The sequence below is a fragment of the Pleurodeles waltl genome, chromosome 7, assembly GCF_031143425.1.
Source record: "Pleurodeles waltl isolate 20211129_DDA chromosome 7, aPleWal1.hap1.20221129, whole genome shotgun sequence".
NCBI lineage: Eukaryota > Metazoa > Chordata > Amphibia > Caudata > Salamandridae > Pleurodeles > Pleurodeles waltl.
In genome coordinates, this window is record NC_090446.1 from 276,151,132 (window position 1) to 276,169,269 (window position 18,138).

Here is an 18,138-nt window from a genome sequence, read left to right on the forward strand (position 1 = left end):
GTTCCCTGCACACTAGAAATCTTTTGATGGGATTGCATAGGTGCTCGCTTTTGGCAATATTCAGTATCAATTTGTCAAAACATTTGCTAAATGCAGACAAAGTGTGCATGTCTAATGTAAATTAAAGATACTGTATGTTTCAAAACCAAATAAAAAGAACCCAGAAGGGGCCATTCTTCTACCCTTTGGAAAAGTGTGCACTCAATCACAATGCAAAAAGTTAAATATGCAGCTTCCGATAACAGAACCCATCCATTTTACAAATGAGCATCGTTGCTAGTACAATCCTGTTGTACCGCATTCCAATAAGGCTATTTTGAAGGACACAACACTATCGTGGCAACATCTAAATGGTTGATTTTGAATACGGTGTGTTCACGCTTCTCTTCATAAAGACTAAAAAAAATCCTTCGGGTTTCACACCTTTCATATTATTTGGCGGATTTTACAAATTGAACTTTGATTCTCTTTCGCTAACTTTATTTATAAGGTCTTTACATGGAAAAAGGAATGGTATAAAAACTGTTTTAGTATTCTATAACCGTAATTGAGAGAAGGAAGGGAATAAATTACGCATTTGAGTCTTGCCTCTCAAGATTCAGGGGATAAAGTACTCCCTGCCGTACATTATAATGATACCGCAAGTCACAATGAGTTCCCTGAAGAAGACGGAAAAATCCCTTTACAATGTCATGGAACCCAGAGGTGTACTGAACAGGACGAAACAATATTTGGAATTAATCCAGAACTTTTCTCAGAATAGGAGTTTCTGATTTGAAGTAAATCTTTTAGTATCATGAGATTTGTGCAATAAACGGGTGTGGTAAGCCTTTGAGGGGTTCATTTTAAATAAAGCTCTTCACTTAGCGGTAGAACTTCACGTGGATCGAGAGCTGCCGAGCGTCCAACTGTGAAAAATGTGAAGAAACAAAAAAGTTATTGGAGGAACTTTTCCTCCCGTTTACCAGTAGGGGATCTGTGAATGGAGATGTTGTAACTAGCCGGATCTCTATGAGAATGTTTGGTGCGGCCATCAGTATGCTGCATTGCAATAAAGAGGTATCCGTGGGAGCATCCCAGGCCCTGTGGGTGGGGGCCAAAGTGGGCGGGGAGAGAGAGCACGTACGGAAGGGTGGGAAATTGGGTTAATCATACAGGGAGTGCAGAATTATTAGGCAAATGAGTATTTTGACCACATCATCCTCTTTATGCATGTTGTCTTACTCCAAGCTGTATAGGCTCGAAAGCCTACTACCAATTAAGCATATTAGGTGATGTGCATCTCTGTAATGAGAAGGGGTGTGGTCTAATGACATCAACACCCTATATCAGGTGTGCATAATTATTAGGCAACTTCCTTTCCTTTGGCAAAATGGGTCAAAAGAAGGACTTGACAGGCTCCGAAAGGTCAAAAATAGTGAGATATCTTGCAGAGGGATGCAGCACTCTTAAAATTGCAAAGCTTCTGAAGCGTGATCATCGAACAATCAAGCGTTTCATTCAAAATAGTCAACAGGGTCGCAAGAAGCGTGTGGAAAAACCAAGGCGCAAAATAACTGCCCATGAACTGAGAAAAGTCAAGCGTGCAGCTGCCACGATGCCACCTGCCACCAGTTTGGCCATATTTCAGAGCTGCAACATCACTGGAGTGCCCAAAAGCACAAGGTGTGCAATACTCGGAGACATGGCCAAGGTAAGAAAGGCTGAAAGACGACCACCACTGAACAAGACACACAAGCTGAAACGTCAAGACTGGGCCAAGAAATATCTCAAGACTGATTTTTCTAAGGTTTTATGGACTGATGAAATGAGAGTGAGTCTTGATGGGCCAGATGGATGGGCCCGTGGCTGGATTGGTAAAGGGCAGAGAGCTCCAGTCCGACTCAGACGCCAGCAAGGTGGAGGTGGAGTACTGGTTTGGGCTGGTATCATCAAAGATGAGCTTGTGGGGCCTTTTCGGGTTGAGGATGGAGTCAAGCTCAACTCCCAGTCCTACTGCCAGTTCCTGGAAGACACCTTCTTCAAGCAGTGGTACAGGAAGAAGTCTGCATCCTTCAAGAAAAACATGATTTTCATGCAGGACAATGCTCCATCACACGCGTCCAAGTACTCCACAGCGTGGCTGGCAAGAAAGGGTATAAAAGAAGGAAATCTAATGACATGGCCTCCTTGTTCACCTGATCTGAACCCCATTAAGAACCTGTGGTCCATCATCAAATGTGAGATTTACAAGGAGGGAAAACAGTACACCTCTCTGAACAGTGTCTGGGAGGCTGTGGTTGCTGCTGCACGCAATGTTGATGGTGAACAGATCAAAACACTGACAGAATCCATGGATGGCAGGCTTTTGAGTGTCCTTGCAAAGAAAGGTGGCTATATTGGTCACTGATTTTTTTTTGTTTTGTTTTTGAATGTCAGAAATGTATATTTGTGAATGTTGAGATGTTATATTGGTTTCACTGGTAATAATAAATAATTGAAATGGGTATATATTTTTTTGTTGTTGAGTTGCCTAATAATTATGCACAGTAATAGTCACCTGCACACACAGATATCCCCCTAACATAGCTAAAACTAAAAACAAACTAAAAACTACTTCCCAAAATATTCAGCTTTGATATTAATGAGTTTTTTGGGTTCATTGAGAACATGGTTGTTGTTCAATAATAAAATTAATCCTCAAAAATACAACTTGCCTAATAATTCTGCACTCCCTGTATAGATAGTACCCTCAAAACCTTTTTTGTTTTTAAATATTTTTATTGGCCTTTTAACATATCAGACCTGTGTATCACAGAGACATTTTCAAACGTTCTAATAAGTATCCACCCACCTCGCCGTTCCAAACTCCAGCCCACTCTACTATGGTGTGACATCGGTTGGTAAGAGCACAAAAAAAAAAGAACAGAGCCAACAGAGGTGTGTGCATCTCGCCCACAGCATCCTTAGATATTGTTGGGTATGACAATCAGTGAATATCACACTGTGACATCCCACCAAATCCGAGCCCCCCCCATATCAAGCCTTTTCAAAGCAGCTAGTATATCAACCAACCAGGATATCCCACAAACGCATCTTCTATGGGGGCCTAGTTTCCGGGGGTCCAGTAATTCAGCAAGCATTGCGGCCCATGCATGTAAATCATCCGTCAATTTGACATCTCTCCTAAACTTACGCATGCAGCACTCATCGGCCACGGCCAACTCAGCCATATCTTTCACCCACAGATGTACATCTTGAGGTGATGGTGCCAACTAGTGCATTGCGATTTGTCTTTTTGCCAGAACCAACCCCAACAAAAGGAGCTTCCTGCTCAGTTCTTTCTTTTTTCTTACCGGGAGTAGGCCCAATAAGCATTGTTTGGGATCCCTGGGTACCATCCAACCTGTTGCTAGGTTTCAGTGATCCACTACCATCTGCCAGTAGAAATAAAAGGACGCACAACTTCATATCATATGTAAGAGGTACGCAACTTCCACTTAACATCTAGAGCAAACTGAAGTGTGTCCTGGGTAGATTTCACTCAGTGTATCTGGGGTCAAGTATATCTGGTGTACAACATTATATTGGATCAGTTTGATTCTGGCGTTTGTAGTGGATTCTTGTACAGCCAAATGCACCCCTTCCAACTCCTCGTCAGTGAATTGTTCAGCCAATAATGTTTGCCATTTCTCTTGCATGGGTAATCGGCTATTTGGTATATCCTCCCGAAGCGCCCGGTATAGGAAACAAACAAAGCGCCTACCCCCCCACCATATAAGACAGCGACCAAAGTGCTAGACTCTAAGGGGGCCCCAGGGAAAATGGGCCATACACCTCGAGCTTTGGCAGCCGTTTTTGCGAACTGCAAGAACTGCCCGTACCCAGCTGAAAAGTCTCCACTGCCTCTTGCAGAGTGATAAACTTGCTGTTGGCGTACACATCCCGGAGAGTGTGGCAACCACCCGCTCGCCTTTTTCCCATTGCCATCAATCGTGTGATTTGGAGGAATGGTTTTAGGTACCATACAGGAAGCTCAGGGGCACAGATGGCTCGCCTAAAGACTTTTCTGACTGCCCATTCCTGTTGCCGGTATAACGAAGAAGTTCTTGGAGGGGGATTGCACCATGCAAACCACCAATAAGACGCTTTTCCCAGGTGTCTTCATCATCAAATCAGGGCACTGCATGTTGCAACTGAGCTGCTAAATAATACAGTTCTAAACCAGCAAATTCTAATCCACCGTGGCTTCGTGGTGTATCTAGGCTTACACGTTTCCTGCCAGAAGCCCAAAGCAGTTCCACCATTAGTTTATTTCAGGGTCTTCGTGGTGTATATAGGCTTACACGTTTCCTGCCAGAAGCCCATAGCAGTTCAACCACGAGTTTATCAAGCTCCCGAAAATACAGTTTAGGGATATCAAAGAGCGCACCCTAGAGTAACTAAAGACATTGCAGTAGGACTACCATTCTGAAAAGCCCCACTTGGCCCAGTAAGGATAGAAGTAGAGCATTCAAAACTTCGACAGAAGAGCGCAGGCCCGCAGACCTGTCTAATCCAATACCAAGGTATTGCATGTCTGTCGTCTCCAACTGAATGGGCAGTGCCTGGAGCGAACCAGATAAAGTCTCATCCAGGATTCCCCAATGAGAAAAGCTTAGATTTTGCAACACAAAGCTCTGATACCTCCGCAACCTACTCTAGTAGTGCCAGTAATATGGGGACAGAGTACACTGGCTGACGTAAGCAGATCAACACATCATCTGCGTGTAATGAGACCACATGTGAGGTGGCACCAACAATCAAGCCCCATCCTTGAATCACTGAGCGCAGCCAGCAAGCCAAAGTTTCCATCACCAGCACAAACAATAATGGGGATAGCCGGCACCCATGTCTAATTCCGCACTGGAGGCTAAACTGGGCGGACACTGCTCTACCAACCAGCACCCGTGCCATTGGTTCATGATTGCAGACACTGCTCTACCAACATGAGCCAGTGGTTCATGATAAAGTATCTAAACCCTATTAGTAAACCCTTCTCCCACTCCCACTTTGCGTAAGACATGCCCATAGGTATTCCTACCCAAGGGAATCAAAAAGCTTGCTCTCCATCAAGCAGTGCAAGTGTACAGGGGTTCTCCCATACTTAGAGTGCATGCAGCACTAGGGACAACCTATGCAGATTGCACAGTGCGCTCTTGCGAGGGATAAAGTAGCATGGATCCTCGTGGACTAAGTCTCATACATAAGCTAAAAGTCTGGATGCCAAGAGCTTACTGAGTATCTTTGTGTCCACGTTGATCATAGATAATGGGCGATAGGAAGAAACCTAGTTAAGATATTTACTTGGGCACTAAAACTATGATTGCTTCTCTCATTGAGTCTTGGAATCTCCCTCTTTGCAGAGCTTCCTGATACACAGACAGGAGGCGTTCCACCAGGCAGCTGCCTTTTTCTGACAAAACTCAGCCCGTAGGCAGTCTCCCCTACGTGCTTTAGATGTATGAAAAGTGCGTATCGCAGCCACAATCTCCTCCTTGATGAGTGTTACATCCAAGGCATTCATGTGTTCTACCGGTAAGCTAGCCATCGGCAAGTCCACAAAGTAAGCCCAATCTTAGTTAAACTGGGGGTACACAACTGTGTGCAGGCCTTTAGTAAGTGGGCAGCAAAGACCTCCGCAATTCCTTGCTGCGAAGTCACCATCCAACCCAGCGTGTCTTTAACCCCCGCCTTATGTTGTCCTCGACTTTCATTACTGATCAAATGAGCCAACATCCTACTGGCCCTGTCACCCTCTACATAAGGGTGCTGCCTGTGTGTAGTGCACACACATTTGTCAAGCCTATCCCACATATCCAACAGCTCTATCTTGTGGTTCTTCCATTCACCCACCGTGTGGGATGAACTTACCATCTCCTCCTTTAGTTTCTTCAGGTTTCTCTCATGCACATCCGACATTCGCATCAATTGCATCTTCACGCCACAAGTCACCTTCATACATTCCCCCTCTCAGCACTACTTCATAGCATCCCATTCAGTTGCGCATTTAGTAGCGCTGTCCGATTTTACTAGTTTCATCATTAGTGTGCACGAAAACTGGGTCAGTTAATGCCTCAGCCCTCATTCTCCACAAAGGAATCCCCGGGACTCTCCTGTTAGTCCTACAAAAGAACAGCAAGGGCGAGTGATCTGCTAGATACCGTGCCTGACAGGCAACAGTTACAATGTTTAAGGCTATTGTGCTCGTGGCTGCTGGATGTCCGTACTGGATGCTGGGATGGCACAGGAATAGCATTGTTTCAGTGGAGTACTGCTCCCTCCAAACATCTCGGAGTCCCAATCCCTGAACTACTACCTTAAGAGCTCCCATAATTCCCGGCTTAATATCCGCCTTAGGGGGATCATGGTCTAGCTCACCACTGAGTACACAATTTAGAACCCCTGCCATTATCATCTTGGTATCCAAGTATCCCATGGATGTCCTGAAGAGTGCCCCAAAGAAAGCAGGATCATCCAGGTTAGGGGCATAAACATTAACAATACTTAAGGCCCTTGAATCCAGGAGGACCGATATAACCTATCGACCATCGGATCTATTAATACCCTTGAGGCCAGAAAGGACACACTTGGATACACCTAAATTAACACCCCTCTAGCTCTAGTAGGATGTCACAAACAGCTGCCCCTTCCAGCACTTGTGCAAGTATCTATGGTGCCCCATATGTGAGCCTCCAGAAGGAGCACCATGGCAAACGTATACCACTAATTGGACCCTCCTTTTGGTTGGAATTCCCACATCTTGCACATAACTGCTCACACACTTCCAGCTGTAGTCCATTTAGTCGCACCTGGTAAGTGTAACTCAAGCTGGGCACCCCCCAGTAATTCCATACAACCAACCAACGTCACCCTTATGCAAGGCAGAGCCTCTTACCACCCTCCCTAAAACCACATCCCTCAAAAAACCAGAAACGTATCGCCACACTCCTGGACAGTGTGTTTAAACAACCAAAGCCCAGCAAGTCCAGGCTTAAATTCAGAACCCATAGCTCCACCCTCCATAGTGAGGCCACGGCTTCAACAGCCGTAGTGCCTTCTGCGGAGGACACAACCTTGCACCGGTTCAGCGAGAGCCTGATCCCTTAAGCTGGCCCCGCACAACCTTGACCCTCCAAACTCTCCCTTAATGTCAGGGAGGCCGATGGCCAACTCCAAGCAACAAACATATGACATGATCTTGAAAACAGTAACCCATGTTGCCAGAATGAATAAAACATTCTGGCCATCAAAATAATAGCCAAATTCCCACATATCTGCCAGCTTCTCCGGGGCCCAAATTTAAAGCAACTATCAGCCTCGCAACACCAGGCAGTTCAAACCTAATGATGCAATCATTAGATTATACAGTACTGCCCTCCTACCATCAGCTCAGCAGTGCAAAGTAGGAGAGAAAAAATATGGGGGGGGGGGGGGGGGCACCAATTTCACTGAATATACCACTCCTATAATGGTTGTTCAGTTGTCATTAATTCAGGGCATCCCAAGACAGTGATCCGTAGTCCAAGCACACAGCTGTCACATACTACAAACGCTCTAGGCCCCCACATCTGTGTTATCACTGAGATCTTCACAGTCTCCTCTGTGGTGAAGAAAGAAATCTCCTGTGTCTAGTATACATCAAGATTCCACAAGGGAGCCATCGGGAAAGGGCCATGATCCGACCTGTTCATTAATCTCCAGTGTGGGACTTTGACCATTCAATTTTCCTCTGTGCCCTGGCACTGCGCTGGGGTGAAGCAGGGGGGGGGGTCACACTTATGAGTCTTGGGGGACTTCCCTCATATCCACCCCCAATGTGTCCAGCCACTCATTGGTCTCCTCTGGGGAGTTGAAGAAGTAGGCTTTACCATTATATTGTACTCTGAGTCATGCTGGGAACAGCAGTCCGTATTTCAGATCGAAGTCTCACAGTTGTTTTTCGACAAACAGAAAAGTCTTGCAGAGGTCTTGCATTTTCCGTGTGTAGTCCAGGAAAATCATGATGTTTCACCTCTTAAATTTCAGTGTGTCATGTACTGTGATATGCTGCAAAATGGAGTCCCGATCTGTGTTATTAAACAGACGGGCAATATAGGTGTGTGGTGACGCCCCTGGTCGGAGTTCCAGACACAGTGCACAATGGGCGCTTTTGAGGTTTCAAAACAGTGGTAATTTAACCCTCCAGCAACAGTTTTGCAGACTGCCCCTTCGTCCCTTGCGAGAATCCAATGAAGGATACATTTTTTCTTTGTGATCTTCCCTCCGCGTCTTTCACACTGTCCTTTAGTCATGTAGTAGTTGCAAGTTCCTGTTGGAACTCAGCCACTTGACCCTCATTTACTGCAAATTGTTCAGACTTATTCTGGAGATCAGCACAGAGCAGACCCACCTCCACTGCCACATGTCAATCTTGACAACCAATGCCTCCCCGGAACTGGTGATGGCCGCCAAAATATCCACCAGGGTGGGAACCTTGTTGGGCCCCTGGACCAATTCGTTAGTGGGCTACGCCACCGCCCCTGGGGTGATAGGGAGAGTCTAGTTGTCCATCTTATTAGACTGCACTTGCTTCCCCTGCTTGTCTTTAGCCACGGTGCAACCCCGCAGAAGGTAAATATCTCTGCACGTAGGACAGGTCACAGAGTGTGACACATGCAGGCAACAGTAATCAGGTGAAGCCAGAGGAAAGAATCACCAAAGAGATTCCAGGTTTCGCCAGGAACAACCTCACCCATGGTCATCAATGAAAGCCAACTGTGCCTGAGAACACCTCCTCCAACACAGTAGTGTCACTACTCGCAGCACAACGCTGCCCTAAAGGGTCACTTACCAAGGACAGACAACAAGCGTACAATCCATCAGGGGGACAGGAGGCCTGCAACCCACTGCGTCTCTGCGCAGCATCAGGTACTCCCCAGCAGTGTGATCAGGATGAGGAAGTTCCAGGAGCATGTGACCCTCTCACTGAGATCCGGCTCCCAAGCAAATAAGGACACTAATCCAAGGCCCCCAGTCCCACAGCGGTGCACTGCTCATGTACTGTCCAGGTGAGGGCCAGCATAAACGTGTGGGGCACATCAGCGCTCGCGATCGGGGCCCCTAACCACCCCCCTCCAACAGTCTCTCCAAGTCACTCACTGGGCGCCGTGCTGGCTCCTCTGCTGCCCTCCGTTCTGGGCAGTGTGTTACTGCACTGTCAGCTTATTTCACCACAGCAGGCCCTGTCCCAGGCAATGTCGTCGGGCCTCGCCGCAGCCACAATCCACAGGGTTCAACAGGTGACACTCCTCAGCCCAGGCAGTTAGCATCCATGTCACAAATAGGAGCAAACACCCCGTAGGCCTCCCCGCCCCGCGGCCCCCTCATCCATCCCTCACAGGCCCAGGTCAAGGCAGGCTGTGCCGGGACTCACCGCAGTACCAATCTTCAGGGGCCCACTGGCAAAATTTGTCAGCAGAGTCGGGGCAGCCACCACTCACCATGGACAAACCCTCCGCAATCAACTACGAAGTCCGTCCAGGTCTCCAGGTACTGCGGGTGCACGCGCAGCCTTATGGTGATCAGCAGAGAGGTCCTCTCAGTCTGTCTGGTGCTCGTGAATGAGCCCGCATCTGTCCCCGATCGGGCAGGGCAGACCCCCAAGACTGCCATGCCTACCAGAAACTTAGGAGCGGGAATTAGAGGCAATATGTTGCCAGGATATTTTAGGATTATTCAGCAGCTGGCTCTTCAGATGTGAGTCTAATCTGCCATATTGCCTGGCTCCGCCCCCAACCCTAAAAACTTAATGTAAAATTTTAGTTTAGTCTTCAGCATCCATAAATATACACAGAGGTCCAGCAGATACAATGGTCAGCATTTTTGGTACAGTTGATTTGTGAAAATAGCCTGGAATCAGATAAGGCAGGAAAAAAAATATAAGTCAAGCAAGCTATGAACATGCCATTTTAAGAGCCATTGCAAACTTGACCAAGGATCAAATGTGGCACTGTGGCTCTAAAAGATCTGTGGCAACCCCAGCACCATTTTGGTTTGTGGGTCCTACATAAAATAAGCATGTTTAAAAAACGAAGCCACAGTCTCCTCAGTGGCTTGGCTGCTGCCTGTACACACCTCATTCCGCAGGACCATGTTTCAATTGTCCACAAAAGTTGTGTTGAGTTAGCTTGGTTGTATAGAGGCTGGGCACAAGAGACAGCCACTGACTCAGTAAAATTTCATACACAATTGGCGTTGTGGACAAGGGGACCTGGGTGAAAGGTATGACCAGGCTCTGCACAAAGAAACTGAAGCAAATGGCTAATGATAGCTGGGTTGATGGGTATGGACATAACCTGTGCCCAGTTCCAAGGACACAGTGGTCCAGAGGGTCCCAAGGTTAAGTACAAAGTCCAGCTGAAGGGCTTGGTCTGCAACCTACACCAGCTATGCACATCTCTAAGCCAAAGATGAAGTCAGCATTGTGCTGGTGTGATGAGATTTGGGGTGAATTAAAATTTTGTTGCTCCCCGTAACTGGCACGTTCAATTTATTTTTTCGTTTTGGACTGTCACCGTAAAGATTACATTGACTCATGTTTTCAGGGAATAAATCTTTCCATTCAATTTAATGAATTACTTTAGGAAACAGGATTGTTCAAATATTTATTATCTTGGTTTAGATTTTTTTATGAATCATAATATACCAATAATTAATATGTGCATGGCCTCTACTAGCCCTCAGTGTTTAATCAAAATTGTTTGATGTTTTCAACGATGCTACTGAACAACTAGGTCAATCAAAGGCTCAATTTAATTTGTACAAAGAAGTAATCCAAACTCAAACAACTACTGTTTCACATTTTAAAATAAAGAAAGGCCTATACCCAAATAGTTCAGTAAATTACCTCTCTGTGTTTTGGTGCAAGGTTATGGAAGCTCCATCATCAGGTAAGGTGTTCTGCACAGAATTGTCAACACATTTAACCATCTTTTCTACAACGTGTTCTTTAGGGAGGCTTCCAGGCTGTTCATGCATTCTACCATTGTGAGTTTCCAGACTGCGTTTTGGTGGTCTTGGTGGAGGAGGCGAATGGTCCGGAGGTGGGTCTGAGTCCTCATTTGACTGCTCTTTCCATTGTTCCTTGATACAAAAAACACATGCATCACAATTTTGTTTACATATGAGGGGAGCTCTCTGCTCAAAGTAATAAAGAATAAAAATAAATATTTAGCAAAATCCATACAGTGGAGGAAAAGACAATACACCATTAATGAGCCACATCGATCACCTCACCTTGTTTGTATTGTCACAATATACTGGGTTTAATGGAGCAGGACCAATTCAAGAAAAAAGTCGAAAAATCATATGTGTTTGATATTGTGAGTTTAGGGTGAGATAACCTGATGGCGCTGTTAATAGTTTGACCACAACACTGACACATTTCATAGACATCTATGATAAATATGGCTGTGTTGCATCATCAACATAAGGTTAAGTAAAACAACTAACAAAAGTGTAAGAGGCAGGGCATATCAAAGGAAACCCGCTTATACAACTAAAGGTGTCCAGGCAGAAGATAAATAGCTATGCAGAGTACAATGAGAGAGGAAGGGGAAAGATGAATCTGGAGGGCTGAGCTAAAAGTAGGCCAGCAGTAAGGACAATAAATAATTAAAGCTAAAAACTGGAAAGAACAAGTTACTTACCTTCGGGAACGCTTTTTCTGGTGGATACACTAGCTACCTGTGGATTCCTCACCTTATGAATTCGTCCTTGCGTCAGCATCCGACAGAAAGTCTTCTTCCTAGCTGTCCACGTCGACGAGGACGCCATAATGGGATGGCTCCACGTGCCTCCGTCTGACGTCAACGTGCCAATAAGAGGTCCTCGTCGGCGTACTGACGTCAGTTTCACCTCATTTTTTTTCGTGCCTTTGAGGCGAACAGGTGAGAACCGACCCATCAAAAACCATGAAAATAGATATTTATATATACAAACACAAAAATCTTGTCCATTGAACCCATATATTTACATAATTACCTTAAATACATGTAAATACAAATATATATAGAAACATTACTCTAAATACTGCAAGATAAGCGTGAAATCAGGCAGGCAACGGGGAGGCGGGAGGGACCGTGAGGAATCCACAGGTAGCTAGTGTATCCACCAGAAAAAGCATTACCGAAGGTAAGTAACTTGTTCTTCTGATGGATACAACTACCTGTGGATTCCTCACCTTATGAATAGAGTCCCAAGCAGAACCGCACTTGGTGGTGGGTGCCCGCCTGATTACACCAAGAAATCTTGCAATACCGAACGAGCAAATGACCGTCCCTCCTCACTTCAGAGTCTAAACAATAATGTTTTACGAAGGTATGGAGGGACGCCCAAGTTGCCGCTTTACATATATCTATTAACGGAACTCCTCTCGCTAGGGCCGAGGATGCAGACTTAGCCCTAGTAGAATGGGCCCGATACCTTCAGGAGGGACTTTTTTCGCCAGAGAGTAACAAATCTTAATACACAAGATGACCCACATGGAGAGTGTTTGTTTCTGGACCGCTCTGCCCTTTCGCTGTCCAACATACCCAACGAACAGTTGATCATCTAGGCGAAAGTCTTTAGTCCTCTCCAGGTAGAAACTCAGGGCCCTTTTAGGGTCCAACCTATGGAGCCTCTCTTCATCTTTAGAAGGGTGAGGAGGAGGGTAGAACGCAGGTAGGGTAATAGACTGCCCTATATGAAAAGGAGTGACAACTTTCGGCAGAAAAGCAGCCCTGGTTTTTAGTACCACTTTATCAGGGAAAAACATGGTAAATGGGGGCTTAAAGGAAAGTGCTTGAAGCTCTCCAACTCTCCTAGCAGATGTGATTGCAATTAAGAAAACAGTCTTCAAGACCAAATATCTCAACGGACATGAATGCATGGGCTCGAAAGGCGAACCCATCAAGAACGTCAATACAAGATTCAAGTCCCACTGAGGCATGTGAAAGGGTGTAGGAGGAAACTTATTCACCAAACCTTTAAGAAACCTATTTACAATTGGAGACTTAAATAAAGATGGCTGGTCCGGAAGGCAAAGAAACGCAGACAGAGCTGCCAAATATCCCTTAACTGTAGCTATCGCACAGCCTTTCCGTGCCAAACTAAGAGCAAACAAAAGAATATCTGAAAGGTGGGCCTTCAAGGGATCTTTTTGGTTCTCTCCACACCAAAGCACAAATTTAGCCCACATACCGGCATAAATAAATTTAGTGGAGTGTCGCCTGGACGAGAGAATAACATCCACTACATCCGGTGGGAGAGAAAACAAACTCAGGTTGCCCCGTTCAATCTCCAGACATGAAGGTGCAGGCACTGGAGGTGGGGGTGTAGAACATGCCCCTGCGACTGTGAGAGGAGGTCTGCCCTGAGCGTGAGACGGAGCGGACGGCACTGAGAGAGTTGAAGCAGATCCGTATACCATACCCTTCTCGGCCAGTCCGGAGCTACTAAGATGACTTGGGCCGGGTCTTGACAAATCTTCCTCAGAACTCGAGGAATCAAGGGTATGGGGGGGGGAACGCGTAAAGCAACTGGCCGCTCCAGGATGTCTGAAACGCATCCCCCAATGCTCCTTGCAACGGATACTGGAGGCTGCAGAACAACTGGCAATGCGCATTTTCTAGAGTGACGAATAAATCCACCTGAGGAGTACCCCACATCCCGAAGATGTGGAGGACTAGATCTGGATGGAGATGCCACTCGTGATCTATTGAGAAGTGACGACTGAGACCGTCCGCACGTACATTCAGAACTCCGGCCAAATGATTCGCTATTAAGCAAATCTGATAGTCCTGAGCCCAGGACCAGAGCCGCAGAGCTTCTCTGTAGAGAAGGTACGACCCTACTCCTCCCTGCTTGTTTATATACCACATCGCGGTAGTGTTGTCCGTCAGGACCTGAACTGACTGACCGCGAAGGGAAGGGAGGAAGGCCTTGAGCGCCAAACGTACTGCCCGCAATTCCAACAGATTGATATGCAACATCTGTTCCGCTGGGGACCAATGGCCCTTGATCTCCAGGTCCCCCAGATGAGCTCCCCACCCTAGAGTGGAAGCATCCGAAATCACTGTGGCCACTGGAGGAGGCAGTGAAAACGGTTTTCCTTGGGAAAGGTTGCCGTCCTCTGCCCACCAAAGAAGATCCGCTACAGCGTCCTTGGAGAGCTTTATTGAATCCCTGAGATCTCCTTTGTGTTGGAACCACTGCCTGGGGAGGCACCACTGAAGAGCCCTCATATGCCAGCGAGCGTGAGTGACCAACAGAATGCAAGAAGCAAACAGACCTAGCAGGCGTAAGACCTTGAGGACTGGAACTGCCGCTCCAACTTGAAACAACGGAATCAGCGCCTGAATGTCCCGAACTCGCTGAGGCGGGGGTAGGCCCGAAACATTGTTGTGTCCAGTACTGCCCCTATGAACAGGAGGCGTTGAGAGGGCTCCAGGTGAGATTTGGGCACATTTACAGAAAAACCCAGATTGAACAACAACTGGGTAGTCATTCGCAGATGAGACAACACAAGCTCTGGAGACTTGGCTTTGATCAACCAATCGTCCAGGTAGGGAAAAACCGCTACTTCCCTCCTTCTGAGATGCGCTGCAACAACTGACATCACCTTCGTGAAAACCCGAGGTGCTGAAGTAAGTCCAAACGGAAGGACAGCAAACTGGTAGTGTTGCGTTCCGACCACAAACCGGTGATACTTCCTGTGCGACTTGATTATCGGAACATGAAAGTACGCGTCCTGCAAGTCGACAGACACCATCCAGTCTCCTTCGTTCAACGCCAATAGCACCTGCGCTAGGGTCAGCATTTTAAATTTTTCCTGCTTGAGGAACAAATTCAAAATCCTCAAGTCTAGGATCGGCCGTAATTGACCATCCACTTTGGGAATCAGGAAATATCTTGAATAACACCCCTGACCCCTTTCCTGCAACGGCACCAACTCTATTGCGCCCTTTGCCAACATGGTTATAACCTCCTGTTGCAACAACAGAAGATGGTCTTCTGAACAAAAGGAGGGACAGGGGGGAAGGGAGGAGGGAACTCCTGAAAGGGGAGATCATAGCCCTTTTCTACAATTCCTAGCACCCACGAGTCCGTTGTAATTGACCTCCATTTCTGCAGAAAAAGACTAAATCTTCCCCCTACAGGAGAAGTATGGATGATAAAGTGGGGAAAACTAGGGCTGCTTCTGCTGTTGTCCACCAGAGGAGGATGAAGAAGAAGAGAGCTGCTGGGCTGGACCTCTAGCCCAACCCCTACCCCGCCCTCTAATGGCACGATAGGGCGGATTGGCAGGTTGCTGGGCGTAAGTCTGCGACTTCCGAAAGGCAGAGCCTCGAATGAACCCCCGAAACCTGAGAAAAGGTCTATAAAGCATTGTAGCAGAGGTCTGTAAGCCCAGGGACTTAGCTGTCGCCCGACAGTCCTTAAACCGTTCAAGGGCAGAGTCCGCCTTGTCCCCAAACAACTTTTCCCCATCAAATGGAATATCCATCAAGGTGGATTGAACATCTGAAGAAAATCCAGAGGACCTTAACCAGACATGCCTCCTAGTAGCCACAGATGTTCCCATGGCCCTGGCTATGGAATCCGAGGTATCCAGGCCAGATTGTATAATCTGCTGTGCAGCAGCCTGCGCATCCATAAAAAGGGATCCAAACGATTTCTGCATCTCCTGTGGTAGTTACTTCGCCATTTCTTTAGCGGAGTCCATAAGGGCGTGGACGTATCTGCCCAGCACGCAGGTAGAATTAGTAGCTTTAAGCACCATGCTGCAAGATGAAAAGATCTTCTTTGAAGACTGCTCCATCCTCTTGGACTCCCTATCAGTTGGGACTCCAGGGAATGTCCCAGGAGCAGACTTCGCAGAACATGACGCCTGAACTACCAAGCTTTCCGGAGTTGGATGCCGTGACAGAAAAACCGGATCACCTGGTGCACCTCTATGTCTCCTCGCCACTGCCCTATTCACAGCGGGAGTTGTCACTGGCTTCTTCCACAAGTCCAAAATAGGCTCAGTCAAAGCCTCATTGAAAGGCAGCAAAGGGTCAGCACTGGACGAAGAGAGATGTAGTACCTCAGTGAGCAGGTTAGTTTTTACCTCCGCCACAGACAAAGGCAAATCTAGGTACTCAGCTGCCTTCCTCACCACTGTATGGAAGGAAGCGGCCTCTTCAGTAAACTCCCCCGAAGACGCAATGTCCCACTCCGGGGAAGTATCCAGACCACTTGCAGTGGCAAGACCCTGGAACTCATCTGAAGGCTCGATCTCACCTTCCTCTAGCTGTCTATATTCCTCCTCTTCCAAAAGTCTCAATGCCTTTCTCTGAGATCGAAGATGCGTCTCTAGGGCCGGCGTCAACAAAGAGTCCATCGACGCCGACGACCTCGAATCCCGAACTGGACCAGGAAGACTTCTAGACTCATCCGGCGCCGACACGGAGTCGAATGATGATATTCTCGGAGTCGGTTGGCAGGAAGGTGATGGAGCCGGTCTGGATGGGGACATCAACGACGTCGGATGGTGCGGAGAAGGAGTCGGTTGACGTGAAGGAGGATCCACCGTCGCAAGTGGAGGACTCCTGCCAGGGGAGACCCTCGGCGCCGAACCGCCAGTCTCTGTAGGGCAGAAGGGCATGAAAGGAGCATGAAAGGAGCCGCCCTGTACGGTGCCGGCGAGCCCATATTAAACGCCAATGGCCCCGTGGGACCTGCCGGTGCACCAGCAGGGGCCATGGATTGGAAGACGGCATACATCGCATTCAAAAATGCGGCCGGATCCGTCCCTGGAGCCGGGAAAGCCGGGTACTGTTGTGCAGATGTCTGCTGAACATCAGGCTCCCTCGACGCCGGCGAAAACTGAGGGCTACGATGAGCAACTCATCTCCCATGTCTTCTGGCGTCGTGATGATCGAGACCTCGACTGGCTCCGCTCCGAACGGCGCAGAGAGTCATGACGGCACCGAGAGTCATGATGACGCCGCTTCTTATGCCTTTTGGGAGAAGCATGGGAGGAATCCTTTTTATGGCCCTTCTTCTTCGCTTTAGCCAAGAAGAGCTTCGCCTCACGCTCCTTCAGAGCTTTTGGATTCATGCTCTGGCACGAAGAGCATCCTTCCACATCATGCTTCGAACTAAGGCACCAAATACAGTCCGAATGGGGGTCGGTCACTGATATCCGACCCCCGCATTCTCTACACGGCTTGAAACCGGAATTTTTTGGAGGTGACATTGTAACCACCAAAAAGCGTTACATTTATCAACACGCCAGGAAGAAAAACCGTTGGCGTCGAAGGTGCGGAAAAAAGGAAAACGGACGTCAGTACGCCGACGAGGACCTCTTATTGGCACGTTGACATCAGACGGAGTCACGTGGGGCCGTGCCATTATGACGCCCTCGTCGATGTGGACAGCTAGGAAGAAGACTTTCCCTCGGATGCTGACGCAAGGACGAATTCATAAGGTGAAGAATCCACAGGTAGTTGTATCCATCAGAAATTATGTTTTCCAGTTTTATGCGATTCTTGAGAAAAACATCCTTCACAGTAAGAAGATTTCTCCATGAACTGGCGTCCCTAAATTGTTCCTAAAGAACAGTATTGCCAGGATGTCGAATCCACCTTGGTGATGTGAGAGCAGAGATTTAACTGATGAAATTTATGATTAATAATGTATTGATCTTGATGAACTAATGTGTGATTTTTCTAATGAATGCTAACATAACGGGTGACTTTTGTAAATGGCCACCATAATCCATTTTGTTTTCTACTTAGGCTAATTTTAGTTTATAAGGCAATCGTATTTTTCATTATTCAATGCTTACTCAAAAGGAGTGTGTTTATAGTTTATAGACGTGTAAACCGCTACCCATAGTGTAATTTTGTGTTATGTCTTACAAGGTCAGATTTACTAGATCATTGCCAGAGTTTGACTGATGGTGTCCCCTTGCTGAAGAGACTCCTGTTGTTATTCATAGATCTTACGGGTAATGTATGAATTGCAAAATGTTATGTGTGTCTTTTGTTTTGCGGTACCAGCTGCAACTCGTGAATTAAGTGCTGCATAATAATAATAATATTTTGGTTA

At 47.0% G+C, this 18,138-nt stretch overlaps 1 protein-coding gene across 1 annotated transcript in view; it reads right to left on the minus strand.

Moving 5' to 3' along the window:
* Positions 1-18,138, minus strand: part of PTPN1 (protein tyrosine phosphatase non-receptor type 1) — a 368,861-nt gene that overhangs the window by 13,872 nt on the left and 336,851 nt on the right. Inside the window, exon 8 of the mRNA XM_069243648.1 lies at positions 10,907-11,142. Within this exon, the coding sequence (XP_069099749.1) occupies positions 10,907-11,142 (236 nt within the window). The remainder of the gene's footprint in view (positions 1-10,906; positions 11,143-18,138) is intronic.